Here is a 27446-nt window from a genome sequence, read left to right on the forward strand (position 1 = left end):
CACTCACCCCACCCCCCCACCCCCAACCTGGAACGCACAATCACAGCCCTCCCCCCTCCACCACCAGGGACACACGCTAGCATCCCTCACCATCACCAGGAACACACACTCGCATCCCTCACCATCACCAGGAGCACACACATGCCCTGCCTCTCCTCCACACCAGGAACACACACTTGTGCCCCCACCCCCTCCAGGAGGAATGCAGACCTGTCCCCCTCCTCCACCAGCAGGAACACACACTTCACCACCCCCCCAACATTGATGTTGGAGGGTTGATTTTTGTACTGAAGGTCTGTGACCAGCAGTGTACCGCAGAGCGTGTTGCTGGGTTCACTTTTGTATGTTATTTATATAAATGATTTGGATGAAAATTTAGCAGGCTTGGTTAGTAAGTTTTTGCACCAGTCTAGTTTGGTAAACTTGGTCCGTATGTTCAAGTTGAACTGAAGAGTTTGTTTCTGTTGAGCATGACTCTATGACTTCATAACGTGTTTTTTTTAATTTAATGGCCTCAAGGGATGTGAAGAGGAAATGAAAATATGGCACTGAGATAGAGGATTAGCCCTGATCAGATTGAATGGTGGCACAGGTTCCTAGTTTCTATGTTTTCTAGATGAACACAGATATCTTAATGCGTTGTGGAATTGGTGGAGGCTGCAGAGATAGAGGTAACCAGGATGTCTAATTTCTGGAAACGTTAACTGGCATTGAACATTTGGAATCAACTTTGGAACAGGTTGCTTTATTACATCAGTGACACAGTGTCATAGCAGATGAGACCTTGCTACTAACTCTAAGTCATGATGTTGTTTTGTTTTACTTTACATGTAAAATCACTTGTTCACTAGGTGTCTGCAAAGCTCCCTCTGTGAGTAACAACACTCTCATTGATCGCACATTACACCTTTCTATGCTACCATTGAGTGTACCATTTCTACATAGTGATGATTCATGCTTCACACTGTCAATCTGTTTCTATGATCTGTTTTTCCATACTAACAGAACAACTTACACAACCAGAAATCTCTTGGAAAGTAGTGTCTTGCAGCACTATTAACAAGGTGCCTTTCCAATGTTACAAGGATTAATTTATGTTCACCCATCTCCAAATTCAAGTTGTTGCTTTACATTTCTAATCAAGAATCAATGTTAAGTAAATTCACATTGGCTAAAATATCTCTGGACAGTCCTGACCCCTTAGTGTGGCTAAACCTATAGCTGTGATTTATCGAGATCCTATATAGCAGAGTCAGATAATCCATTGCACTTCCAGTATCCTTTATTCGATACTGAATTTGGAGTTATATTTCATACTTTTGATGGAATCTATGTGTGATCAGTTGATAAGATTGATAATATCCTTGCGTTAAAAAAGGTCTGAAACTGAAAGTCCCTATGGAGTCAAATGGTAGGCCCATCTGCGCACTAAGGGTTGATGTACATAACACCCTGATTGTCACTTTAAGAGTGTGATCGTGACAGTTATGTGACAAGATTATGTCACCCAGTTTGTTTCCTGTTAACATGGCGGCAGTAGGAACTTTTGAATCTAAAGACCTAGAGTACACTATGTACTCAGAGAGTTAGGTCTTTCTGATTGTTCAGACTATAATGGAATTGGGCCACATATTTAAAAAATCCAAATGTATCCACGAATCACAAAGATGCCAGCTACACCACACTGGCATTTGAGAGCTGTTGTATATATTTAACTATCATCCAACTCGGAGGACTTCCTAATGTGGATAATGTTTTTGTTCTGATCCCTATAAAACCAGCTGGGACCAATGGGAGTTTGTCAGCATTTTGCCAATGTGGAAAGTTCCATTTGCTGCTTCATTTATCAATAAATGTGCACAATTCCTGAATATTTGCCTCATTTAGGGACTGTGTGCCATATTGAATGTCCAATGGTAGGCCTTCTCTGAAATCAAGGAATTTGGGGATGAAAGTTATGTCTACCAAGAGCTGTTATACAATCAAAACCTTGCAGCTTCAGCTACACCACTGGGGAAGCTGTAACTGTTGCTGGTATGAACCCTGTCCAAGGTTCAGGGTTGCTCTAGGATCCCAGCCCCAGGTGATTGATGGAGAGGATGGTGGTTGTCGGGGAAGGGAGTTGACATCAAGAGCGGGGAGATGTCTCTCCGTGGGCTCACACTTAATCCTATTGCCATGTCATTGGATCAGGCTAACACTCTTCCCTCAGGGATTAACAAGCAATTCCATAGTGACTGCTTGTTATGCTTCCCACATGGTGAGCCACGTCAATAAGCCTTGATCATTGTGTCAATACCAGTGTTGGTGGATCTTAATCGTCAACTCAAGAAACTCAGTTGGTGACAGAGTGAGAAGGCCATCCAAGGGCCTATATGCTGGAGACTTTTTCAAAACAAAGACACAAAGGTGGCAAAGACCCAACTTATTAAATGCCCCATTGTCAAACTCTCCACATGGAAGACCATTGAATACCACTATATGTGTCTTTTGTCAATGTCAGTGGGCCTCCATTAAATATTTGAACAGCATAGTAATCATCTTAAATCTCTATAATATTCCTAGTTATCTCTCTTTGGATTGCCAGCTATCCCCAGCTCATCAACCTGTGGTGGCTCACCGAGTCTCTCTAGTTAGCCCACTCTCTTTGCCTCACTGTCTCTCTCCAGCTCCACCAATAGGGCAGCACAGTGGCTCAGTGGTTAGCAGGATCCCATGTTCAATTCCAGCCTTGAGCGACTGTATGTGTGCAGTTTACCCGTGTCTGCGTGGGTTTCCTCCCGGTACTCCGGTTTCCTCCCACGTTCCAAAGATGTGGAAGCCAGGTGAATTGGTCATGCTAAATTGTCCATAGTTGTAAGGAACATTAGTCAGAGGAGGGTGGGTTACTCTTCAGAGGTCGGTGTGGACTTGTTGGGCCGAAGGGCCTGTTTCCACACTGTAGGGAATCTAATCTAATCAACTCTCTCCATCTGATTGACTTTCACAGGGTCGCCTGTTCTCTCTGACTCACTGATTCTCTTTGGTTTAACAACTCTTTCCTGCTTACTGGCTATCTCACTTCCTCCTATGTGGTTCTCTCCATGACCCTCCAACCATCCATTTCTGTGCTCAACCCTTCCATGCTGTTACTCTGTGCCTCTTAGTCTTGCTCAGACGGAAGGAGGGAAGTGGTGAGTGAGAAAGATGATGTGTATAAAGGATGGCCAGTAGGAGAGGGAAATGACCAATTGGAGAGAATCAGGAAGTGGGAGAGGAAGCAATCAGGAGATAAGTAGGAAGAGTCAGTTTTTTTAAACTTTCCGAGTTATTTTACTTAAGAAGTCATTTAGTTTCTTTAGTTTATGAGTAATTTAGGAACATATAGTATTTCAACTTTGAAGGTATACATTTTAATTTATAGTTATCATAGTTTTTAAAACTTTTAAAATGAAATGTTCCACAGAATCAAACAATAGATTTTATTTCGAATGTAAGGGGAAAACCTGATTTCTTGAAAGTTGTTTCATTTAAAGTTACACATTTCAGAAATTTAGCAACAATGCTAAGTGAGGAATTACTGTACTACAAATAACAATGTGTGTCTGTCATAATTGTTGTCTGTAGAAATGAAGATGACTTGACCTTTACTCTTTAGCGTTGTTGATATAGAACATAGAACATTACAACGCAGTACAGGTCCTTCGGCCCTCAATGTTGCACCTGACCTGATATTGCCTTATTAAACTTGTTTAAGCTATATATTTGCAATCTTTTGCTTATATTTTGTGTATTAGTTACTCAAACCTGAATTGAACCTTTGATTCCATATTTCACTCAGACTTCTCAAACTAAGTTCTGATTCTCCCCTGATCAGCCTCCTAAGTTCTATAACAGTTCATCCAAAATCTGCCACCCATATCCTATCGATACATTGTATCCGTCCTCCCTGAAATTTCGGCTCCAATTCCTCTCATTGAAATTCTCCTCTTATTTAAAGTAATTCATAAACTTGTATTTCCATTTCACTGTACCACTTGCATTTCACACTTCTCAGTCATTGGTGGTCATATGTTTACCTCTGAGTGCTATGTTCTGGAATTAACCTACTTTAAACTCTCCACATCTCCACTTTCTTATGTGATCCTACTTTAAGATTCTCTTTGAAACTTCCTTCTTTAACGATGCTTTCAGCTATTAAACTTTGAATTCCCTTTCCAGCAATTTGCAAGGAACTCTTTGATGTTCTTTGGGGCATACTTAATAAACAACACCAGTTTGATACAAATTGTCCTTACTTGTACAGAGATACAGAAGAATACAGAGATTTATTAAAAAAGATTACTAAATATAGTCAATGGTTATGAAGTTCTGGATGTTTGAATAAGGAGACAAAGATAATATTGTTATTATATGGTTAACACTGTGCAGAATTTGATTAGCATAAGTTGTTTTCCCACTAAATTCTATTGTAAAGGAATTTTGAGCCAAACCTATCATTTCCTGATTAACTGTCACAACCCAGATTCCATCATCTCTAAGCAAACAGAATTCTCGCTATGTTTCAATGAATTAAAATTTCTTAGATTAAAAGATGGGTCAAAGGCATCTAATGTTTTTAAGCTCTTTTAGTTGACCTTTTGGTACCCCAGGAAGTCTTGGAATACTACCATGAATGGGTTTGCAAAGTGTATGCTGATATTCAAGATGAACAGTTTAAGATGTTCAAATCTTTTTAACTAAGCAGCCTTGGAATAGAACGAGGTATAGAGCAGAGAAAAGACATTATTTTGTTGCAAAGTTAATTTCTGTATAATTGCTGCCGTTCATGTCATTTTCAATTTTTAATCACTCCATATTATTCAGTGACTTGACACTTCCAGTAGGAATCTGGCTGCTTGTAGAAGTGTGAGAACTGTCAGCACTATCTGGCTCTGTGAGATACTGAATAATTAAGTTCCTTACTTTTCAAAAACAACCATGGCTTTTTCATGAACCTTGCTGCGAAAGATTTAGAAAATTAACTGAAGTTCTCTCTTCCCTTTAATATGTAATTTTATTTTGAGTTCTCTACTTACATAGTGAAGCTAAGGTGATCCTGATTATGAAGGGATGCTCAAGAGAAATATAAAAGCAAAGAGTGAACATTATAGTGTATTGAGCTGATGGCTTTAAAAAAGGACCTGCATTTATTTGGTGCTTTACATATCACCAGATATCTCAAAACACTTTGCCCCTTTATAAGGGCAGCCGTTTTGTGGGCATCATTGGCTGTGCCAACATTTATTGCCCATCCCTAAATCCCTTGGAGAAGATTGTGGTGAGCTGTTTTCTTGAACTGCTGTAGTCCACATGGTGGTCTTAGGTAGGGAGCTGCAGGAGTTTGTCCCAGCAAAAATAAAGAAACAGAAATCTAACTCAAAGGCTTGGAGGGGAACGTGCAGGTCCTAGAGTTTCCATTTATATGCTGCCCTTATAATTCTTAATGGTAAAAGTAATGAATTTGAAAGGTGCTGCTTAAAGAGTCTGGTGATTGTCATGGTGCATCTTGTAGGTAGTTCACACTGTTGAGGCAGTGTGTTAGTGCTGGCGGGAGTGAATGCTGAAAAGGTTTGATGGCCACTGTCAATCAAGTGGGCTGCTATGACCTGGATAGTGCCGAACTTCTTGAGTATTATTGGAGCTGCAACAAGGAAGTGTAGAGTATTCCATTCCACTCACTCCTGACTTGTACCTGGTAAATGAGGAACTATCTCCAAAGAATCAGGAGATGAGTTACTTAGAGTCATGGAGATGTACAGCAGGGAAACAGACTCTTCGGAGGTTTATAAAATCATGAGGGCCATAGATAGGGTAAATAGAGAAGGTCTTTTACCTGGAGTGGGGGAGTCCAGAACTAGAGGGCATAGGTTTATGGTGAGAGGGGAACGATATAAAAGAGACCTAAAGGGCAACCTTTTCACGCAGAGGGTGGTACGTGTATGGAATGAGCTGCCAGAGGAAGTGGTGGAGGCTGGTACAATTACAACATTTAAAAGGCATCTGGATGGGTGTATGAATAGGAAGGGTTTAGAGGGATATGAGCCAAGTGCTGGTAAATAGGACTACATTAGGTTAGGATATAGGCATGAATTCTTAGCCTCTGACCAGCTCTTGTAAACATAGTATTTATACAGCTGGTCGGGTTGTTAGTGGTAACTGCAACACCCAGTAGGTTGATAGTGAGGGATTCAACAATGATAATACCATTGGATGTCAAAGAGTGTATTCTGTATTCTAGAAAATGGTCAATGCCTGGCACTTGTGTGACACAAATGTTACTTGCCAGTTATCAGCCTAAGCCTGAATATTTTTCAGGTCTTGTGCATTTAGACACTTCAGTATCTAAGGAGTCACTAATGATGCTGAACATTGTGCAATTATCAGCAAACAGCTCCACCTCAGGCATTATGATAAAGGGTAGTTCATTGATGAAACAGCTGAAGATAGTTTATCTGAAGACAGTACCCTGAGGAACTTCAATAGTGGTGTCCTATGGCTGAAATGACAACCTATTAATCACAACAATCTTTCTTGTGCTGGGAACAACTGTAACTAGTTGAGTACTTTCCCCAGTTCCCACTGATTCCAGTTTTTCTGCCACAATCGGTCAAATATGACCATGATGTCAAAGACAGTCACTTTCACATCCCCTTTTAAAATCAGCTATTTGTTCTATGATTGGACTAGTGTTGTAATGATGTCAGCAGCCAACTGCCCCTCATAGAACCTAAACCGAGTATCAGTAGCTAGTTATTGTTGAGTAGGTGCCACTTAACAGTCAATGTGACAGGATCCCCATCTTTGAGGTTAGTGATATTTGTGGAGACCTCTCCTCTAGTGAGCTGCTTAATTGTCCCCTACTCTTCCTAACTGGATGTGGAAGGTGTGTTTGTTTAGATCTGATCCATTGTTGTGAAATTGTTTGGCTCTGTTTCTAGCTTGGTACTAATGATGCTTGGTATATAAGTACTTCTGTGTTATAGAATTATGAAGCGCAAATCTGAAAAACTGATTTCTGCTTATTTGGAACCAAGTGACTGACAGAAGAGGTTGGAAAAGATTTCATGATGCAGATAGTATTTTGTCAAATATATATATTTTTAAAAAATCATTTTCTGATGTTCTTCATTATCCTTATGATGTGCCCATTTAAACTATTTTCACACTGAAAATCTTTGAACAGTGGATGTAAAGGGGTCGGCAAAGTTGATCACAGCTCCATATTCACTTCTAAGGTATATCTCTGAACTGAAGTTTCCCACAGGCTCCTCTGACATGCAAGTCCAATTTCACTTGGTCAATGTTTGACTTTTTCTCAATATGATTTTGGAGTTTCTATTTTGAGTAAAGCTTTCTATTGATGTGTTCTCCTTGTTGATACCTCCCTGATGCTCCTGTACTGCTGAAATAAACCTGACATGGTATTAATACTCCTGGGGTCACGGGTTACTTCATGAAGTAACTTGCACTCGACCATTGCTTGAAGCACAGTCCCGACCGGGGAAATCAGCAGCAGTTGTCTCTCTGCACAAATTATTGCAGACCACTATTTATATTCCACTTAAACTCTCAGTCACCTTTTAGAAGCCAGGGACATGCCCATGGTGCTGGGTAAAGCCTCTGCCAGAAAACACTGAGCACTTGTTTCTCCACTGTTGTGAGAACTCCAAATCCAAGCCTTCAGCATAAATGAATGTTTAGTGCAGTAGTAGGAGCCCCTGTGCATTTCTGTCAGGAGCAATTCAGCTTTATATGGAGTGAATGCAAGCAGAATCTTTTCCTGGAACAGCTTCGGATAGTGAAAATTGACCTTGACTTTACCCTACTGGTCCTGTAGATGGTATCATTAATCATGCACTAACAGTTCAGTGCTCCATGCTGAATATATCAGAATGTGTTATTGACCTAGTTATAGCAGCTGAAAATATGATGTGCACTCATTGTTTCATGTGAAATGCTTGTCATTAACCAATTATTATTTGCCTTGGGTTACACACATTAACTATGTTCCAGTTTATATCTCAGAGAAAAACAAATGGTTTACAAGCAAGTGTAATTAACCATATAGTGAGAATACTGGGAGAAATTCCAGTCAATCACCACTCTAGCTTTCTGAAAGTGATTACTTTATAATTGCACAATATTCCAGAGATAGGGTCAATAGATAGTATCAGATCCATGGTCATCTTGGGATACATATGAGCTTGCTTTTGCGCCATATATTTGGAGTCACCCAATGCCCGTTAATATAAGATGGAATATTGTCATCTGTGAGAACTGTTTTGTCCCTGTGATTTAATCAGTGCCACAACAGAGTTGATTGCATCATCCAAATCAATGTCACAATTTTGGTTGAAAATGCTAGAGTCACTCTCCAGAAGATGTGTGGTAACTGTTAAGATCGGGATCTTGAAAACTTGCATCCTTGACTATTAGGTATTCTTTCATACACAGTTATTGTCAGGTGCCAGAACTGATACAAAATGTGTGCAGGAGGCTGTGCACTGAATCTGACAGCATTTTTAACTTGACTCAAACTGAATTGATTTTGAAAGTCAGGGCTTTTATGAAGCTACTTGAAAAGCAGAGGGCATCCACCACAAGAATTTGGGCAAAATTAACATTTACTGCATTGAAAACATTTCTGTCACTTATCAGCTTTGCAGTCTTCAGTTGTGATTCGAAAGCAGTTTTCTAATCATTACTAGCATTATTGTTTTTGTCTATCACGATTGTGAATGCAATCTAATTTTGTATGTTGAATTGCCAGTAATAGTGCAGGAAGAAATATGCCCCCTAATTCTTATGGGATAACCTATTGCTGCAGGTTAATAAGCAAATATCAGACCTTACATCAACTTATATATGGCACTGTTGCTATGGAAAAGATATAAGTTCAGCTTAAGATATTTAATAATAGACCTTGAGAATTACATTTCAAGTCAGAACACTACATGAATAAACAGAAACTCTGCATGCCAAAATATTATTTATGTGTATTATTTCCGTTACTTTCAACAGATTATAAGAACAAAATGGTTGGCTTGCTACAATATGAAGTACTGTCAGCTTTCTTTATTGAATGCTAGTTAACACATGAGTGAATCTAAATCAACTTGTTTAATTAGCTCCTATTGCTGCTTATTTAATGAGGGACTACTGTAATGGAAATCTGTTCTAATACAGCTTCAATAAAAATGGAAATTGTTGTGTAGATGTGAAAATAACTAACAGCGACTTCTGGTTGTCAAGGAATCCTTCACATACCGTGCCAACACTTCCATTTTGAATGGCATAATCTCACAGTCATGCTGATTATAAATTCCACGCAATTTTACACTGTTAAAAAATTCATACTCTGAGTGCCATATTAAGCAGTTGTGCACTGCGGAAATTAAACATAGGAGGAGTGTCAATTCCTTCTCTCATTATTAATAAACCAATTGATAATATTTAGCATTGAAGTTAAAATAAAGCATACAGCCTGATACATTAGTCAAAATGCCTTATGACCTGATATCTTCAAAATAACTTTTATTTCCATTTGGTTTGAGGATAACTGTTGGCAAGATGCTATTGTCTCTCTGTCATTGCTTTTCCTTGTTTTCTTGATTTGTTATTCTGTTTTACTGATGTACTGTTCAAATTTGTCTTCAGGCTACTGTATTAAGTATATAAATTAGAAGTAAGAAATTAATTCTGTTTCATATATCTTTGACATAATCATGATTTCTTGATGCATAACATTTCGAAAATGTATAAAAGTTACATTGTTGAAAGTTGCATAAGGTGCAAACCAAATCAGTTTCTTACAACATTCTCTGTTATTCACTACATTTTCATTCAGTTAATATATAATGTTCATTGCATGTCAAACATATAGCCCCAGAAGTAAACAATGAGTGACAGTTTTTCCCCAAAATATACTTTATTCATAAAATTTGTAAAAGTCAGTTATAAAATATTTCTACTTGAAAATTATAGAATATTCAACTTGTCTCCATATATCGTAATTCAGTCGTATGTTTCTCAATGCAATTATAATAGAATTATTGTTTGCAATATACATTTCAAGCATACAATCTGAGGGCAACATATTTCAAATTGAAAATTTTAGGAAGGGCAGTAGTAATAAACTTTTTTTTCCTATACATAACCTTCCATTCCATGGTGATTCAATACAAGTTCATTACACTTGATATTCACAATCTACTTTCAGCCAGGGGTTCTCTACAGTTTCCAGGCCTTTAGTGTATTATAAGTGAAAAGCCTTAGCCAGCAATCTTTCCCCACAGTGTCTCTGTGGCAGCTGTCCCAATCTTTAGTGCATCATCAACACATATTCCTGAACTTTGGAATGTGTCAGTGAAAGAAACTTTTTGCACTGGAACATCAACAAGTTCTGAGCAGACCAAAGGCCATCATTCACTGAGTTGATTATCCTCCAATTACAATTGATTTTGTTTTCTTGGCCTTGGAGCAACTCCTAGACACTCGAGTCCCGTGTCTCAGATCTGCTCAGGCAGAGCCTTAACAAAAAGCACTGGATTTCTCCAGATCTTCTTTGCAAAGGTACCTTCCATAAGTTGCTGGCCCAGTCTCGTCCCCACCACAGCCACCTCAAGGGCAACTTGTAGAGATGGTGCAACTCCAGGTGTATAGGAAGGACCCCTGACAGGAAGGGCCAATCTCACTCCCAGCCAAGCTATATCTTAGTGCACTTGTAAATTCTGGTGAGGTATTCTGCCAAATAACCTTGACAATCTGCCCATAAAATCAACCAACATGATCTACGCTTTGCTTTACCTGCAGGACTTCTGAGACATTACGTGCTGACCACTGCCTGATGGACTTGGGGTCTGGCATCAACTTCTCTACAAAGGACAGCTGGTACGGCACTTTCCAACAACTCGGAGCATTCCGTGGAAATGTGGCCAGACCCATCCTTTGGAACATCGGGGACAGGTAGAACCTCAGCATGTAGAGTCAATTGGTGTTTGCATACTGAGGGTCTATGTGCAGTTTGATGTAGCAGTACGCAAAGGTGGCCATTAAGTTGAGGGCAGTGTTGTGTATGCTTCTTCCCCCTCTATCTAGAATATTGTGCTGCATGTCACTGTAAACGTGATTCATTTCCAACAAAAAGATAATGCTGAAAATGGTTTGGAATATCATTACAGTGCAGGAGTGAGGAATGAGCTAGACTTGTGCCATATACAGAACACTGAGTAACACTACCTCACATCTAATAACCATGTTCCTATCCACAAAGGAGAGGGAGCATCGTTCTTATATGCCCAAACTTTGCATTATCATAGCTACTGGCTCCTTCTTTGTTTATTGCATGTCTTTGCCCCTCTGAACCATGTCCCAAACAGTTTAAGACCACAAGATGTAGAGCAGAAGTAGGCCATTCAGATAATCAAGTCCATTCAGCCATTTAATGAAATCATAGCTGATCTGACAACTCTCAACTCCATTTGCTTGTCTTTCCTCATAACTCTCAATTTCCTTACTGATTAAATATCTGTCTATCTCATCCTTGAATATACTTAATGACATGATTCCATAAATTCACTGCTCTCTGAGAGAAGAAATTTCTGCTCGTCTCTCTCTTAAATGGACAACCCTGAAATTATGGCCTTCAATCCTCTTCCACAAGGGAATACAACCTCTCAGCCTCTACCCTTTCAAATTCATGAAGAATCTTGTGTGTTTTAATAAGGTCACCTCTCATTCTCTAATGAGTAGAAGCCTCACCTTCTCACTTTCTCCTCATAAGCAAATCCCTTCATGTCCAGGATCAAACCTAGTTAACATTTCAGGCCCAGTGACCCTTCTTCAGACCCTTTTTTCTCCCCACGGATACTGACAGATCTGCAGAGCTTTTCCAGCAAATTTTGTTTTTGTTTTCAACTTTCAGCATCCGCAGTCCTTTTTTTTTCAACTTAGTTCTCTGGGCTGACCTTAATGTTAGTATATTTTTATTCAGATTAGAGAACCAAAACTGGTCAGGTACTCCAGCTGTGTTCTAACTAGTTATACAGGTTTAGCAAAAATAGCCTCTTCCTATTTTTAGAGCCATTCCATTTACCGTAAAGTCCAACATTCTTTCTGCCTTCCCTATTATCCACTGAGCTTGTATGGTAGCTTTTCTGATTTAAGTCCGAGGGCTCCCAAATCCCTTTATGCTGCATCTTATTGAAGTCTTTATCCATACAAATGTCAGCACATCTATTCTTCTTGCCAAAGTGCATAGCCTCTCATTTGCCACATATTCCATCTGTCAAGGTCTTGCCCACTTGCTTAGTCTATCTATATTTCTCTGCAGAGTCTTTTTGCTATCTCTTGTCTTTGTGCCTATTTTTGTTTCATCTGCAAACTTGGCGATTATGCAGTCATTTTCATTTTTCAGGTCATCAATCTAATTGTGGCCCCAGCACCGATCCCTGTGGCATACTACAAGTTACAGGTTGTTATCTTGATACTGTCCCCCTTATCCCAACTGTTATCCCTTTGTTTGTCAAACCTCTATCCATGTTAATACTATGTCCCTCAATACAATCTTATTAAGCAGCCTTATGTGCAACACAACATCACAATGAAGGGCACAATGGATTGATTAACCCAGTTTTCAAAGAATATGGCCTCACTCTTGCCATGATTCATTTTGTCTCTCAAGGTCTATTTGAACTGGTTGCAGGTAAGTGACTGTTCACTGCAGTCACTGCTGTTTTGTAGACACATAGTGAGATCCCACAAAAAAAGACAAATGAACTGGATAATCAGATATTCTGTTGTGATAACGACACTCGATGGCAAGATATTTTTACTTTGAAAGTGCCACGAAATCTTTTGTGCCTGTTTGAGGTATGATCTGCTCTGGATCCAATAATTTGGCATCTCATTTTACATCTTTCCTGCTGCATCTCCAAAATGTTACTTCATGACGTTTTGGATGACTTTAATAAAAAGAAATTGTTGTGAACTTCTGTGAGCATTTTGCAAGCTACTTAAAGGGAAGACATAATTGAATAATTTAGCACTTGGTTGTTGTGTGTCATTGCTAGTCACACCCTCTTGGAAAATAAATGGTTTTACATTGAGTCTTAGAATTAATGACACAGTCTGTCACCAACAACCAACAATAATTGCCGTTTTAAAAATAAATTAGATGACAGCAACAGCTGAAAAGAGCCCGACTAGGTTCATTTACAACTAATTCTCCCAGAAACCAACTATATCACTGAATGCAAGACATTAAGTTGAGTTATGTTCAGTTACAGGGATTAGTGCCAAGGTCAGTGATTAAAGCCAAGTGTTGCTATCATGAGTCTATTTAGTGTGTAAGATAACATTTTTAAACTGTCTGCCTGCTTCCAAATCGAAAGATAAAGTGTTTTTATGGTAATTGTTTGGGAGGTCGAATACAGTAAGTATGAGATAAAGCAATGTGGTGGGATATGACAAGTGGTACGCCCCAGGCATGTGTGTTAATGACCTGGATAAGTGAACAGAGAGATCTATACACAACTCAACCTTTCAAAGTGGGAGGCACAGAAAGCTGTGCAGGCAGGAAATTGGAAATGGATATTAAGTGAGTTGGCAAAGCCGCAGCAGATAGAGTTCAATACGGGGAGGAGCAAGATCATCCACTTTGGAATCAAGGAAAATTAATCATTTATAAACCACCAAGCGATCAAGATCAGAATGTCCATGTACACAAATAACTTAAAGCTTGCAAACAGGTACAGCAAGTAATTGAAAAGGATAACAGAATGTAGCCCATGTATCAGCAGAGCTGGAATACAAAGGAGCTTTGCTTCAGTCATACAAACCTTGGTTGGACTCCACTGAGACTTTATGTTCACATATCACAATGTAAAAGTGAACATTTGACTGACTGTTGCAACACAGGGACCTGCCAACATTGTAGTGAAATGAATGGGAATGGAGATGGAGAAAGGTGGAGAGTTTTGGAGAGAGCTTTCCACTGCATGAAGCAAGATTGTTTTGGTGGTTGACGGTTCATCATCTCAATCCCAGAAAGTCACTTAAGCAGTTCCTCAGTGTAAGGTCCGAGGCCCAGTGACCTTCAGCTGTTCCATCAATCATAAAGTCAGAAGTGATGCTGCTTGCTGATGAATGCATAGTCTTCGGTAAAATTCATAACTCTTTACATGATGAAACAGCCTCTGTCTGCATGCAACAAGATCTGAATATTATTTACTCTTGTGTTTTAAAATGGCAAAAAATTCATATCTTGCTAGTGCAAGGCAATGACCATTGCAGGTAACAAGAAAATATAATAATCTGCCCTTGACATATAATGCTATTACCAATGTTGAATCTTCAACTATCAACATCCTGGAGGTCAGCATTGACTAGAAATTTAATTGAAATAGCTACATAACTATTGTGGCTGAAAGAGGTGGTCGAAGCAGGGATAATCACTGCTTGTCTCACCAAAATCTATCCATTTTCTGCAAGGCAGAAGTCAGGATTACATACTGACGACAATCTCCAAGATTCCTTCAACACTGCATTCCAAACCCATGATTTTTAAACCCCTATGTTACAAGGGCAGGGGCAGCAGATGCTTAAGAGCATCACCATTTGGAAATTCTTCATAGTCACACAACATCCCTGATGTGAAACTAAAGTGCTGTTCCTTCATTATCGCTGGTTGAAAATTCTGGAGTGTCCAACTATTGTTATTGAGAAGTCTGCCTAAGGAGCCTTAACCCTTGGTGGAGGACGTCACCAAAGCTGAAATGATTAGGAGAGAAGATGGAGTGAATTTCCGTGTAAGATTGTGTGACAGGTTTTAAAATCTTGCAGACTGTATGGAGTGAAAAGACTGAGGGAATTAAGGGAGTCTGTAGCTTTAAGTTCTTGATAAAGAATGAGCTTGCATTGAATTTATATGATTGATATTTGCAACTACCCTAATATTGACTGGTGCAATGATATTAGGGCCAGTGACCGGGTAGAAAGACGATGAGTTAGCATTAGTCAGGTATATTTGGATGATGTCATTTTCATGTCACCTCTCCTGCTGTCCTTCCTGGGATAATGATCTTAGAACAGTGAAGGTAACTTTAGTGAATTGGCTTAGTTTCAATACTCCCTCCTAGACCTCACAGTTCAAAGGCAAACAGACTATCCTATTTGAATGATCCATTTTCTTTTCAGTACAAGTCAAGACTATTTCTTATTCTGTAACTAGAGTTTAATTTAGAATTTAATTTATAGACATTCACGCCTAATACACTAGGGAAATCCTGTAAGTAACTATGAATATTATTAGGCCTAAGGTATTTTATTTTCTTCTAGAGACAGAATTAGACAAGGTTGGCAGCCACAAGGATAATATTTTGGCATAGAGGATGCAGTTTATCTAAGTGAAAATGTATGATGCAGCTGCCAGATACAATTAGCATAGCTGAAAGAGCCATTTGATTTCTGTTTTTGATACTGCTGGCACCATTAGTTGGCACTGATTGCTGGCATTAATGGCACAGGGAGTACAGTGACACAATACAGTTGGTGCATTTGTCATTGTTTGTAATGATTATGTATCTGGCAAAATTGAGAAAAATGTTGGTACTTGACTGGTTTGCACTGGTTGGGTTGAAGTAGGAGAAAGGAAATGTGCTTTCGGTCAGAAAGAAGATGGCCTTCCATCTCAAAGCAATCTGTTACAAAAGCTGGTCCAGTAATTACAAACAATAGTTGAGAAGAAAATAATTAAGTGCTAATTACATGTCCTGCAGGTACCACTATGATTTAGTGTTGAAGGAAACGGTTACCACAGAAACATAATGTTCGTTTGGTGGATGTTCTAATTTTCTTGTGTGCCACATGCTGCTGGAGTTCATCTCAGCTTAAATGAATCAAAGACCCTCTTTGACAAATGTAATGGTTATTACAGAGCTGGATTTTTCACACTCAATAAATGACCATCTGTAGAACAACTTTTCAGTAATAATTGGCAGTCTTAGGGCTGATATGGTGAATGGAAATAACACTTTTGAGCACAGATGGGTTTACAACTGAAAAGACTTTACTGCGCATCTGACCTAATCATGAATTACCACAATAGAAACAGAAAGTACTGGAGGAACTCTAGAAGTCTAGTGGCATCTATGGGGAGAGAAAGAGAGTTAAACTTTAAAAAAGAGACTTATCAGACTCGAAACTTGGGTGCTTGTGGTTGATAAGACCAATTCAAGTGAAAATACCTGTTTGCATCAAATTTTACTTGCCTATTAATATGTGGCTTGTCTTAGGTCTTATTTCTAAATGTAATATTGTTGATAAACCTTTCATTTGGATCCACTTGGTAAATTTATCTAATTTACTTTATGGTTTTCCCATAGAGATCTTACCACCACAGTTACACAGAGATCTCCATATCTTTCTCCTCGTTTTACTAAGTTGGACCAGAACCTCTGATTTTTGCACCATGTTTACTCCCATGCCTTTTCTCAGGAATTAATCACACTACGTCAGCATCTCAGTGAATCTGTTTCTCACACCTGATGTTTACTCATTAGAGACAGAAAATATTGGGTCTGCCAGCACTTAACATGGAGAGACAGCTTGCATTCTAGAAAGGAAGCTTTTGAAAAGATACTGTTCAAAACTTTAACGCCCCTGTTTTTAACCTATGCCATCTCATGGGAATGAGTGGGATAAGGTTGGATGTTGGTTTTACTCACCTTCCTGAGCTGATTCTGAAATGGGGAAATGGTGGACAATAGTCAGAAAGTATAGAGCATCCTTTCCTCCTGGGCTGGTTATGGTAATATATGAGCTTAGCTTTTTCTTTTTACAGATAGTGAATCCATCAGTGTAAATAGGAATGAAATTGCTGATTGTCAGAACTATTTTGTTTGTAGAGTATAGAGTAGGAAGGTGCATTCAAGGATTCTTTGGATCAGGATTATGTAGAAGTGGTGAAGGCTACCTCAATAGGTAGCTCACAGAAGAAACAGCAATGTAAGATTTGACTATTATGATAATGTTCATTGAATCAAATCTATTGTGCACAGAGCTGACCAAAACTTTTTAAAATTTATTCATACATGGTACATGGGTATCACTGGCCGGGCCTACATTTATTGCCCATTCCTAGTTGCCCTTGAGAAGATGATGGTGAGTTGCCTTCTTGAACATCACGATCAATGTATGTAGGTAGACCCAAAATGCCCTTAGCAGTGGAATTTCAGGATTTTGACCCAGGAACACTGATATTTTTCCAAGTCAGCATAATGAGTGCTTTGAAGGAAAAATTGAAGATGCGTTGTTCCCATGAATTTGTTTCCCTTGTCCTTCTATCAGAAGTAGTCATGGGTTTGGTAGGTGCTGTCTAAGGACCCTTAGTGAATTTTTGCAGTGCACTGTAGATAAAGTCAAAAATCTCACAACACCAGGTTATAGTCCAACATGTTTATTTGAAAGTATAAGCTTTTGGAGTGCTGTTCCTTCATCAGGTAATTAGTGGGACAAAATCATAGGACACAAAATTTATTGCAAAAGATCATAGTGTCATACAACTGATGCGATATATTGAACAAACCTGGATATCTGTTAAGTATTTCATCTTTTAGAATGGGTTGCAGGTTTCAATTCATTAGTATGTAAATCCCAGAACTTCTTTCAAGTCAAATTCCTGAGAAAATAAAACTTCAGGATTTATTAAAAAAAGGTGACATCTCAGCCCAGACAATGCATTAAAGGTGTGAGGTTAGAGTCTGTTTGTATTCCAATCTTGAGTCAGGCTGGTTCTATTTCCAAAGTAGGAATTTATAAAATTGACTGCCTACAGATTGTGTGCTTTTTGAACAAAATAGAATGTATCTGCAAATACAATCTGCAAATGGAAATTCACACCGCAGCTTGTATGTGTGCGTGTATGCATGTCAGGGAGATAAAGTGAGAGAGTGTGTGTGTGTGTCCGTGTCCGTGTGTGTGTCCGCTTGATAGGGTGTGTGCATGAATGTGTCGGAGTATATGTGTGTCAGGGGGTGTGAACATAGAACATAGAACATAAACAAGGGAACCACATTTGCTATCCTCCAGTCTTCTGGGACTACTCCTGTAGACAAAGAGGACATAAAAATCAAGGCCAATGGCTCTGCAATCTCCTCCCTTGTGTGCGTGAAACTGTGTGTGTCTTAGAGAGAGACCATGTGTTTGAGAGTCTGCATGGGTATGTAAGAGTGTGTGTGTGTGAGAGAGAGTGTAGAGTGTAATAGGGGACACCTGTAGTGTGACATGAACCCAAGCTCCTGGTTGACACCATCCTCATGGCTACCAAACTTGGCTATCAGACTCTGCTCGGCTACTCTGCATTGTTGCATATCCCAAAGTCCACGTTGAAGGACAGTCACTTGACGGTCATCTTGTAGATAGTATATACTGCTTCTACTGAGCGTCAGTGGTGGATAGAATGGTTGTCTGTGGATGTGGTGCCAATCAAGTGGTCTGCTTTGCCCTGGACACTGTCAAGCTTGTTGACTGTTGTTGGAGCTGCACCCATTCAACCAGGTGGGGAATATTCCATCACACTCCTGACTTATGCTTTGTAGATGGTGGACAGGCTTTGGGGAGTCAGGAGGTCAGTTACTCACTGTTGTAGCCACTGTGTTTATGTTACAACTTCAGTTGAGTTCCTGGTCAATAGTAATCCCAAGGATGTTGATAATGGGAGATTCAGTGATGGTAACACCATTGAATGTCAGTGGGGAATTGGTTAGATTATCTTCAATTGGAGATGCACTTTGTCTGGCATTTGTGTGGCACAAATGTTACTTGCCATTTGTCAACCCAAGCCTGGATCTTGTTCCATTTTGACAAGGATAGCTTCAGTGTCGGAGGAGTCATGAAAGGTCCTGAATATTGTGCAATCATCGATGAACGTCCCCATTTCTGAACTTCTGATGGAGAGTAGGTCATTGATGAAGCAGTTGTATTGTTTAATACGGTAAAAATACATTGAAAAAGGAGTATTCAGAATTGAATATTAGTTTTGTGCACTCTGGAGTGCCCTTTTATGTTGGGCAGGAATCACGTGTCAGTGCTACATTATAGAGTAAAAACAGAAAATGAGGGACAAATTCAGCAGGTCTAGCAGCATCATGGAGAATGAAGCAGTGTTAACATTTCACGTCCAGTATGATTTTCTTTTGGAACTGAAGAATTCCTAAGACTGGTATTTGAACTTGAAGTGTTAACTTTGTTCCTCTCTCTCTGCAGATGTTGCCAGACTTAGACTACCTCACTAACATTTTATGTTTTTATTGCTGATCTCTAGTCTCCACATTCTTTGCTTTCAATATAATGTAGAGTTTTCTACTAGATTTCTGAACCACTGTGATTGACCTTCAGTGCCTACCATTACACTATGGTTAGTTTCACAGAAATAATATTGACATGCTGTGTTTGTGACATTCATTTAGATTTATTCTGTGCCATCCACTGCCACTTGAGATTCCTGAAATTTTAACATTAATAAATGTTTTCTTGTTTTGTTTCTGAAGGCCGTGCCAGTCTGTATGACAAGGCTTCTTTGCGAATTGACCAGCTCCACTCGGAGGACCAAGGATGGTATGAATGCAAAGTGCTCATGTTGGATCAGCAATATGACACATTTCATAATGGCAGCTGGGTGTATGTCACAGTAAATGGTGAGTAATGCTATCGAACACATGTCAGAATGTACTATAAAAGACTTTAGCCATGACAGAGAATTCCATTGTAGCCCGAATTAGATGAATCACCTCAAGTTGGTACCTAACAATGATGCTTTCAGTCATGAGTAAACTTTTTATATGCTGTCAGTACAGTGTACCTTCATTTACACTTGATGCTTTTAATCATTAGTACAATTGAAGCTGCATTTAGATTGAGTGAGATTAATCAATAATTGACCTCAGCAATAGGTTTATTTTAAGTTATCTTGGCCTATGTATCAAGGCTATTGCAGTGCACTTAACGTTAAGAGCAATGCTATCACGATTTTAGAGCTCAGTGTTTTAAAGTTATCAGCCGCAGATAAGTTGTCAGAATGTCACATGGCAACTTCCCTTGTGTGAATGAAATCATTGATGAAGTCTGTGAAGTGCCAGTGAACCAACAAAACTCCTCCATTTCCACCATTCAGCGTTCTGCTATCACACCTCTTATCACATTACATCAATCTTGTGCACTCAGTAAATCCATATTCATATGTCTGGTGTCAGGAATTCACCAGAGCGGGAATCAATTTCGTGTTATCCAATCTCTGGTGTCATATGTTGATGTTTCATTGTGTTCTCAGCAGCAACTTTAGCAAATGGCTTTTGATCCAACTTGAAAACAAGAAGTCTGTTTCCCAGTGTTCCTAAACAGATTATAGTATAGCACGCAACTTTTGAATTAAAATAAAAATAACATACGTTTTCAGAATAGTACTGGAAATGCTGCGTGTATTTCAAATTGGTATTTTTGCTTTCAACCTCGTTGGGCAAAAACACATTTCCATGCACTGAAAAACAGTTCAGTTTATACTTCTGTTCTGTTGATAGTACTCTTTTTAGGTATTACAGATGATTTTATAATATTTAGCTCCTGGCAGTATATAAAAATGCTCATTTATTCTCATCTTTTGAGGATGAAACCTTTGAGGATAAAAAGCCTCTGATGTTTGCCTTGACTGCTTCCTACCAGGTTTCACAGTTTTTCAGTCTTTGTAAATCCTTTTGAGTTCCTTGATCTTTCCTGGCGTCAAAAGTTTCACATTCTGCTTGCTTGTTTCCCCTGACACCCCTCTGGTCTTTCTGCATGTGACTGTAAGTCAGTAGGAGGCAGTGGTCAGAGAAGAACACTGGCTTGATGTTAGTGGCTCTGATCATGGATTTTTGTGACACAAGCTGGAAGTCTCCTGGAGTAGACAGACCAGTCCAGCCGCAGCCAGTGTATTTTCACTGTGCTGCATCTGCTGGGTTGCTGAAGACATCATACTGCTTGATATAGAGTCATAGGGATGTGCAGCATGGAAACAGACCCTTCGATCCAACCCGTCCATGCCGACCAGATATCCCAACACAATCTATGCTCATGTACATGTCAAAAGTTCAGTTAAGACTGGGACAGTGTCCCAGTCGCATTGATCTTTGACATGCATTTAAACTCTGCCTGGCAGTTATAGAGTCATAGAGATGTACAGTATGGAAATAGACCCTTCGGTCCAACCCATCCATGCCGACCAGATGTCCCACCTGCCAGCACCTGGCCCATATCCCTCCAAACCCTTCCTATTCATTTACCCATCCAAATACCTTTTAAAAGTTGCAATTGTACCAGCCTCCACACTTTCTCTCGCAGCTCATTCCATACACGTGAAATTGTTGCCCCTTAGGTCCCATTTATGTCTTTCCCCTCTCACCCTAAACTTATGCCCTCTAGTTCTGGATTCCCCCAACCCAGGAAAAAGACTTTCTCTATTTATCCTATCCATGCCCCTCATAATGTCCAGCCGCAGCCAGTGTATTTTCACTGTGCTGCATCTGCTGGGTTGCTGAAGACATCATACTGCTTGAAACGTCGATTCTCCTGTTCCCTGGATGCTGCCTGACCTGCTGCGCTTTTCCAGCAACACATTTCCAGCAGTAACCAATGACCTGTACAGCCACAACATGACCTCCCAACTCCTGTACTCAGAGCAGAGGAAAATCACCTATATCATGTATTCAAAAAGATTGGGTACTCAATGAACACAGTCCACCGATTTCTCAGCAACAAACCCAAACAAGCAGACAAAACATGTCCAGAAACCCTAGCCACTCACCTCTACATCAAAGACATCTCAGAAATGACTGTCTGACTACTCAAACCCTTTGTCATCATGGTAGCCCACAAACCCACCAACACACTAAAACAATAGCTAATGAACTTGAAAGATCCGATACAGGCAACAAGTAAAACTAATGGAATTTATAAAATACCATGCAAGAACTGTAACAAACACTACATTGGACAAACTGGCAGAAAACTAGCCACCAGGATACATGAACACCAACTAGCCACAAAATGATATGACTCTCTTTCACTAGTATCCTCACATACAGATAAGGAAGGACACCACTTCGACTGGGACAACACATCCATCTTAGGACAAGCCAAACAAAGACACGGATGAGAATTCCTAGAAGCATGGCATGCTAACCGAAATTCTACCAATAAACACATCGAGTTAGATCCATCTACCACCCCTGAGAAAAAGAACAGGAAATGACATTACCACAGGAAATGACATCACCAACCCAAAGAAACCCAAACATATAAATAGAAAGCAGGAATCATGTACACTGCTTCGCCTGAGGCCCACTGAAGATGTTACCCAGTAGGGTGACGAAATGTCTGGAAATGAACCTCCCAGCTCAGCGAGCAAATCTACATCTATTATCTTATATGTCTCAATTAAGTCACCTCTCAACCTTCTTCTCTCTAAGGAATACAGCCTCAAGTCCCTCAGTCTTTCCTTGTAAGACCTTCCCTCCATACCAGGCAACATCCTAGTAAATCTCCTCTGACCCCTTTCCAAAGTTTCCACATCCTTCCTATAATACGGTGACCAGAACTGTATACAATACTCCAAGTGCAGCTGCACCAGAGTTTTGTACAGCTACAGCACAACCTCATGGCTCCGAAACTCAATCCCTCTACTAAGAAAAGCTAACGCACCATATGCCTTCTTAACAACCCTATCAACCTGGGTGGCAACTTTCAGGGAGCTATGTATATGGACATTGAGATCTCTCTCTGTTCATCTACACTACTAAGAATCTTACCATTAGCCCAGTACTCTTTATTCCTGTTGCTCCTTCCAAAGTGAATCACCTCACACTTCTCCACATTAAACTTCAATTGCCACCTCTTAGCCCAGCTTTGCAGTTTATTTATCTCCCTCGGTAACCCACAACATCCTTCAGCACTATCCACAAGTCTATTGACCTTAGTGTCATCTGCAAAATTACTAACCCATCCTTCTAAGCCCTCATCTCGGTCATCTATAAAAATGACAAACATCAGTGGCCCCAAAACCGATCCTTGCAGTACATCACTAGTAACTGATCTCCACAATGAACTTTTCCCATCAACCACCACCACCCTCTGTCTTCTTTCAACTAGCCAATTTCTGATCCAAACTGCTAAATCACCCTCAATCCCATGCCTCTGTATTTTGTGCAATAGCCTACCACAGGGAACTTTATCAGGCGCCTTACTAAAATCCATATACACCACATCAACCACTTTACTGTCATCTACCTGTTTGGTCACTATCTCAAATAAGGTTTGTGAGGCACGACCTACCCGTCACAAAACCATGTTGACATCCCTAATCAACTTATTCCTTTCTAGATGATTATAAATCTATCTCTTATAACCTTTTCCAACACTTTACCCACAACTAAAGTAAGGCTCATGGGTCTATAATTACCAGGTTGTCTCTACTCCCCTTCTTGAGCAAGGGAACATTTGCTATTCTCCAGCCTTCTCTCACTATTCCTGTGCACAATGACGACATAAACATCAAAGCCAAAGGCTCAGCAGTCTCTTCCCTGGCTTCCCAGAGAATCTGAGGATAAATCCCATCTGGTCCAGGGAACCTATCTATTTTCACCCTTTCCAGAATTGCTAGCACCTCTTCCTTGTGAACCTCAATCCCATCTATTCTGGTAGCCTGTATCTCAGTATTCTCCTCGACAACATCTAACAACATTTTACTATTTATATTCATACAGAAGACTTTCCAATTCCCTTGTACGAGATGATCACACTCTTTTCATATTTCTCTATTTGCTCCCATCATTTTCCTTTTCACCTTCTCTATTAACCTTTTACATTCAGCTGGGTTCTCAATTATATTTTCTAGTCTCCATTCTAAGTGGACTGGAAACATGATGCTGTGCAAACTTTTACTGAACAAGTTCTTCTCCCGTCCTCCCTTTCCACTAATATTGTCCCAGTCTAATGTTGGGATAATTGAAGCTACCCTATAATTTCTACAACTTTTTGTAATTTTGTTCAAAATTTGTTCCTCTCCGTCCTTCCCATTATTTGGTGGCCTTTAGACTACACCGAACCATGTAATTGCACTTTGTTCCTTCGCTAAAGCCAGATAGATTATGTCCTTGGCAGCTGTGGAACATCTTGTTTCCCCATCACTGCAGTGCTTTTCTTAGTCAATTCACCATCACTGTCCCTTCAGAGAAAAATAGTCATTAAAATACTCAAGATTAATAGACAATTTTGTGGTTGATTGTTGCATCCATCCTGTTTGTGAATCCCTTTCGGATTATTGGAAATGCTATTTTAGATTTAGGTTTTATTGTCATGTATTCCCAGATATGAGGTACAAGAAAACAGAGAGAAGCATACAATGTCACCACACATGGCACCATCTTAGACATGAAGTACCTCATTGCAAAACCTTGTTTCTTTATTTTTTCAACTTCTATATCTAAATTTAAAAGTTCATCATTACAATGTTCTCAGAATACAAATGAAAAAAATATAGATATAAAGTTAAAAATCAACCAATCCAGTCCTTCTTTAAGCCATGGCCTGCAGGTGCTCCAAGCTGGGCTTTCCCTAAGGGGGCTTGCTCTCCCATGTGTGGGTGTGTACCTGCCTGTTTGTACCAGCTGGTCTTGCTGCTGTCTGCTGCTGCTGATATTTATCAGGCACCAGATCTCACCGCTGCTCCCAAGGCCTTGGCCATGACCACCACTACTGCCATCCTGGCCCATGCTGGGCCTCATCCACTGCCATGCTCCATTGCCATGTCAACCATCTCACTGCAGAGTCCAGCTCCGGTATCACTCTGGACATTGACATCGCCAATCATGACCTTTCTCCTCGTGGCTGACTGACAAAGTTCCCTCGCTGCTGTTGTCTCCACGACCAGACTCCAAAGACCAAAGAGTTCAAAGAAAGAAAGATAAAGTGAGAAAAGTGGCCATAATTGTCTCTCTGTTGCTATGCCAAGCTCCTAATTCGCGAACTTCCAATGCCAGCCATCTTGGATACACTGCTAATGTAGAGTTGGGATATTCAGAGAGGATGAGCTTTGGTGAAGAGCCCCTCTCCCTGCTGTCTTGGTTGGAGGGTTGACTTGCCGACTGTGGTGTGACCAGGATTAGAAGCCACTATGTGTACTCCCAACCGTCACTCTGGTAATAAGTGCTTCTGATGGTTTCATTATTGCTGATACTGCCATTAGATGAAAATATGGAGAAAGAGCGCCATGAAGCCAGGGCCAATGCAATGTAGTCTCTTTAACATAAACATTTATTTTCTAGTATTGCTCTGAAGAAGAAATTTGCACTCCTGTATACTTAATACAGGGCACCATTATCTCTTGCTGACGTCTTCAGGCATCTCATACTCTTTGGTGATGGAATTATGACTTTGACTGACCCCATCTTTTGTACCACAGTCACCAATTATGCCATGCATTGTAAGAGTGAAGGCTAATCATTTCTGTTTTGTCCAGTTGAACAATGTATGGTTAATAGTTCAATATTTTCTGGGACCTAAAGTGCATTCATGGACAGGAAGCTGGGCAGCTTGCAGTATTGAACCCTTTAAGACTGCCACTGTGAATTTTGTGATGCACCTCCAAACTTTCCTTCACCTGTTAAATTTCCACAATTTCATTCAATTTCCTCATCGCTCCTGCTATAACCATTTTAAAATGACAGATTGAAATCACGCTTCTCCCTGTAAATTTATTGTTTTCTCACAATGTAACAGCTGGAAATTACTTTAAAGTAAAGAACTGTTAGTGGCATGTAATAACTGTTTCACGGCCACCCATCAGACAATGCATCAGTGTCTGTTACTCTGTCTGTTCATTGCAAATATTTGGTGCTTGGTATTTAAGCCAGTATTAAATGTGGGTGATAGCCAGTATTTTTGGTGTAAGCATTTGTCAAATTGGTTAACAGTTTACTGTTTTGACTATATTGTAAAACTGACAAAATGACACCAGAATCTGTTCTGCACGTTGAGATTCAGAGGATCCAAAAAGCAAGAGCATTTCCACTGTTTCAGGTACATCCATCAGAAGAAAATATTGGCTGGTGTTGAAAATGCTAATCAGGTTATAAAATCTCATTTTAGAAGCAGCAAGTGGTGATGCTTCATGTAAAAATTTTAATGGGAATTTTCAAGCTGCGCAGTGTGTCTTCCTTTGTTTTACCATTTAGGAGCTTGACCTGAGAAATGCTGATTTTTAATGACATTTTCTTGTGCTGTGCAGGCTTCTAGATCAATGAGCAGAAAGCCATTTTTGTAAGCAGTAATTTTACAACCTGAGTTCAAGAGGGGAAAAAAATCAGCATGACACCAGAAGCAATTGTGAAAGGGGCTTGCTAGGCATTACACTGTGGCAATGACTGCTAGACATTGAAGCATATCATGCTTTCATAAAGCAGTTTATCTATGGAATGAATATATGCTCATAAAATTGCCTCAGAAGATGTATCCATTGAATTAATGGAATGTAGGGAAGGTATACCCCTTTCTTATGGATTTTATGAAAGCTGAGCTCCTACATAAATCCATCTTAAAAGTGGAAATTTTCACACTGATGATAAAAAGCTGCATGATTTTGCTTTTCGTTATACTATAAGGTTAAGTGCTTGCTTGTTACTATTTCTGGCTCGCCATTAATGGACACCCTCTGAGAATTCAAAAGGAATGTTTAGACCTCTCCTGCCTGGGTACATTCTCCTTCCCACTGGACCATCCTAAAGCATTCTCAGCACATCATACCTTATGGCCATAATTGTCTCTCTGTTGCTATGTCAAGCTCCTAATTCGCGAACTTCCAATGCCAGCCATCTTGGATACACTGCTAATGTAGAGTTGGGATATACAGATTAAACCTGGGATTAAAAATTACCAGGATCTTTACAGGGCCCTGCCTCTTTCCTGGGACCATTGAAACCCCACTCCCAGCAAAAATCCCAAAGTTTTAGTAAAACAAAGAATGGATACTGGAGATCTGAAACAAAAACAGAAATTGCTGGAGAAACTCAGCAGCTGAGAGCAGATGTGGATTGACTGGCCAGAGAACTGAGGCAAATAAACAATTTAAATAATTAAGTTTCCGAGTGGAGGTGGTGTAGAGGGCTTTCTGGCATTTTGCTGGTGACAACGTGGTCTCCCTAACCTTTGCCACTTAAGGAGGCTGCCAGCTTCATGAAGGAATGCTCCCAAGTGGTTCCACAAAGCATGACAGTCTAACAATTGGAGCACATGAAGGAAAAATACCTTCAATGTCCCAAACACTGCTCCCCACCCTGCCCCAGAATATTTTTCTCCATTCCATGGGGCGTACAACCCTCAGTTGGATAATATTTTTAACT

The 27446-nt window shown here is 39.9% G+C and overlaps 1 protein-coding gene across 6 annotated transcripts in view; it reads left to right on the forward strand.

Annotated features, from left to right (window-relative positions):
- igsf9bb (immunoglobulin superfamily, member 9Bb) overlaps positions 1-27446 on the forward strand; it is a 648281-nt gene that overhangs the window by 262142 nt on the left and 358693 nt on the right. For all 6 annotated transcript variants that reach the window (XR_006309378.1, XR_006309379.1, XM_043676763.1 and 3 more), the window contains exon 3: positions 19569-19715. Coding sequence is in view for 4 of the 6 variants with exons in the window: in XM_043676763.1 (XP_043532698.1) it covers positions 19569-19715 (147 nt within the window). In the remaining 2 variants the exon portion in view is untranslated. The remainder of the gene's footprint in view (positions 1-19568; positions 19716-27446) is intronic.

Source organism: Chiloscyllium plagiosum, chromosome 35, assembly GCF_004010195.1.
Source record: "Chiloscyllium plagiosum isolate BGI_BamShark_2017 chromosome 35, ASM401019v2, whole genome shotgun sequence".
Classification (NCBI taxonomy): Eukaryota; Metazoa; Chordata; class Chondrichthyes; order Orectolobiformes; family Hemiscylliidae; genus Chiloscyllium; species Chiloscyllium plagiosum.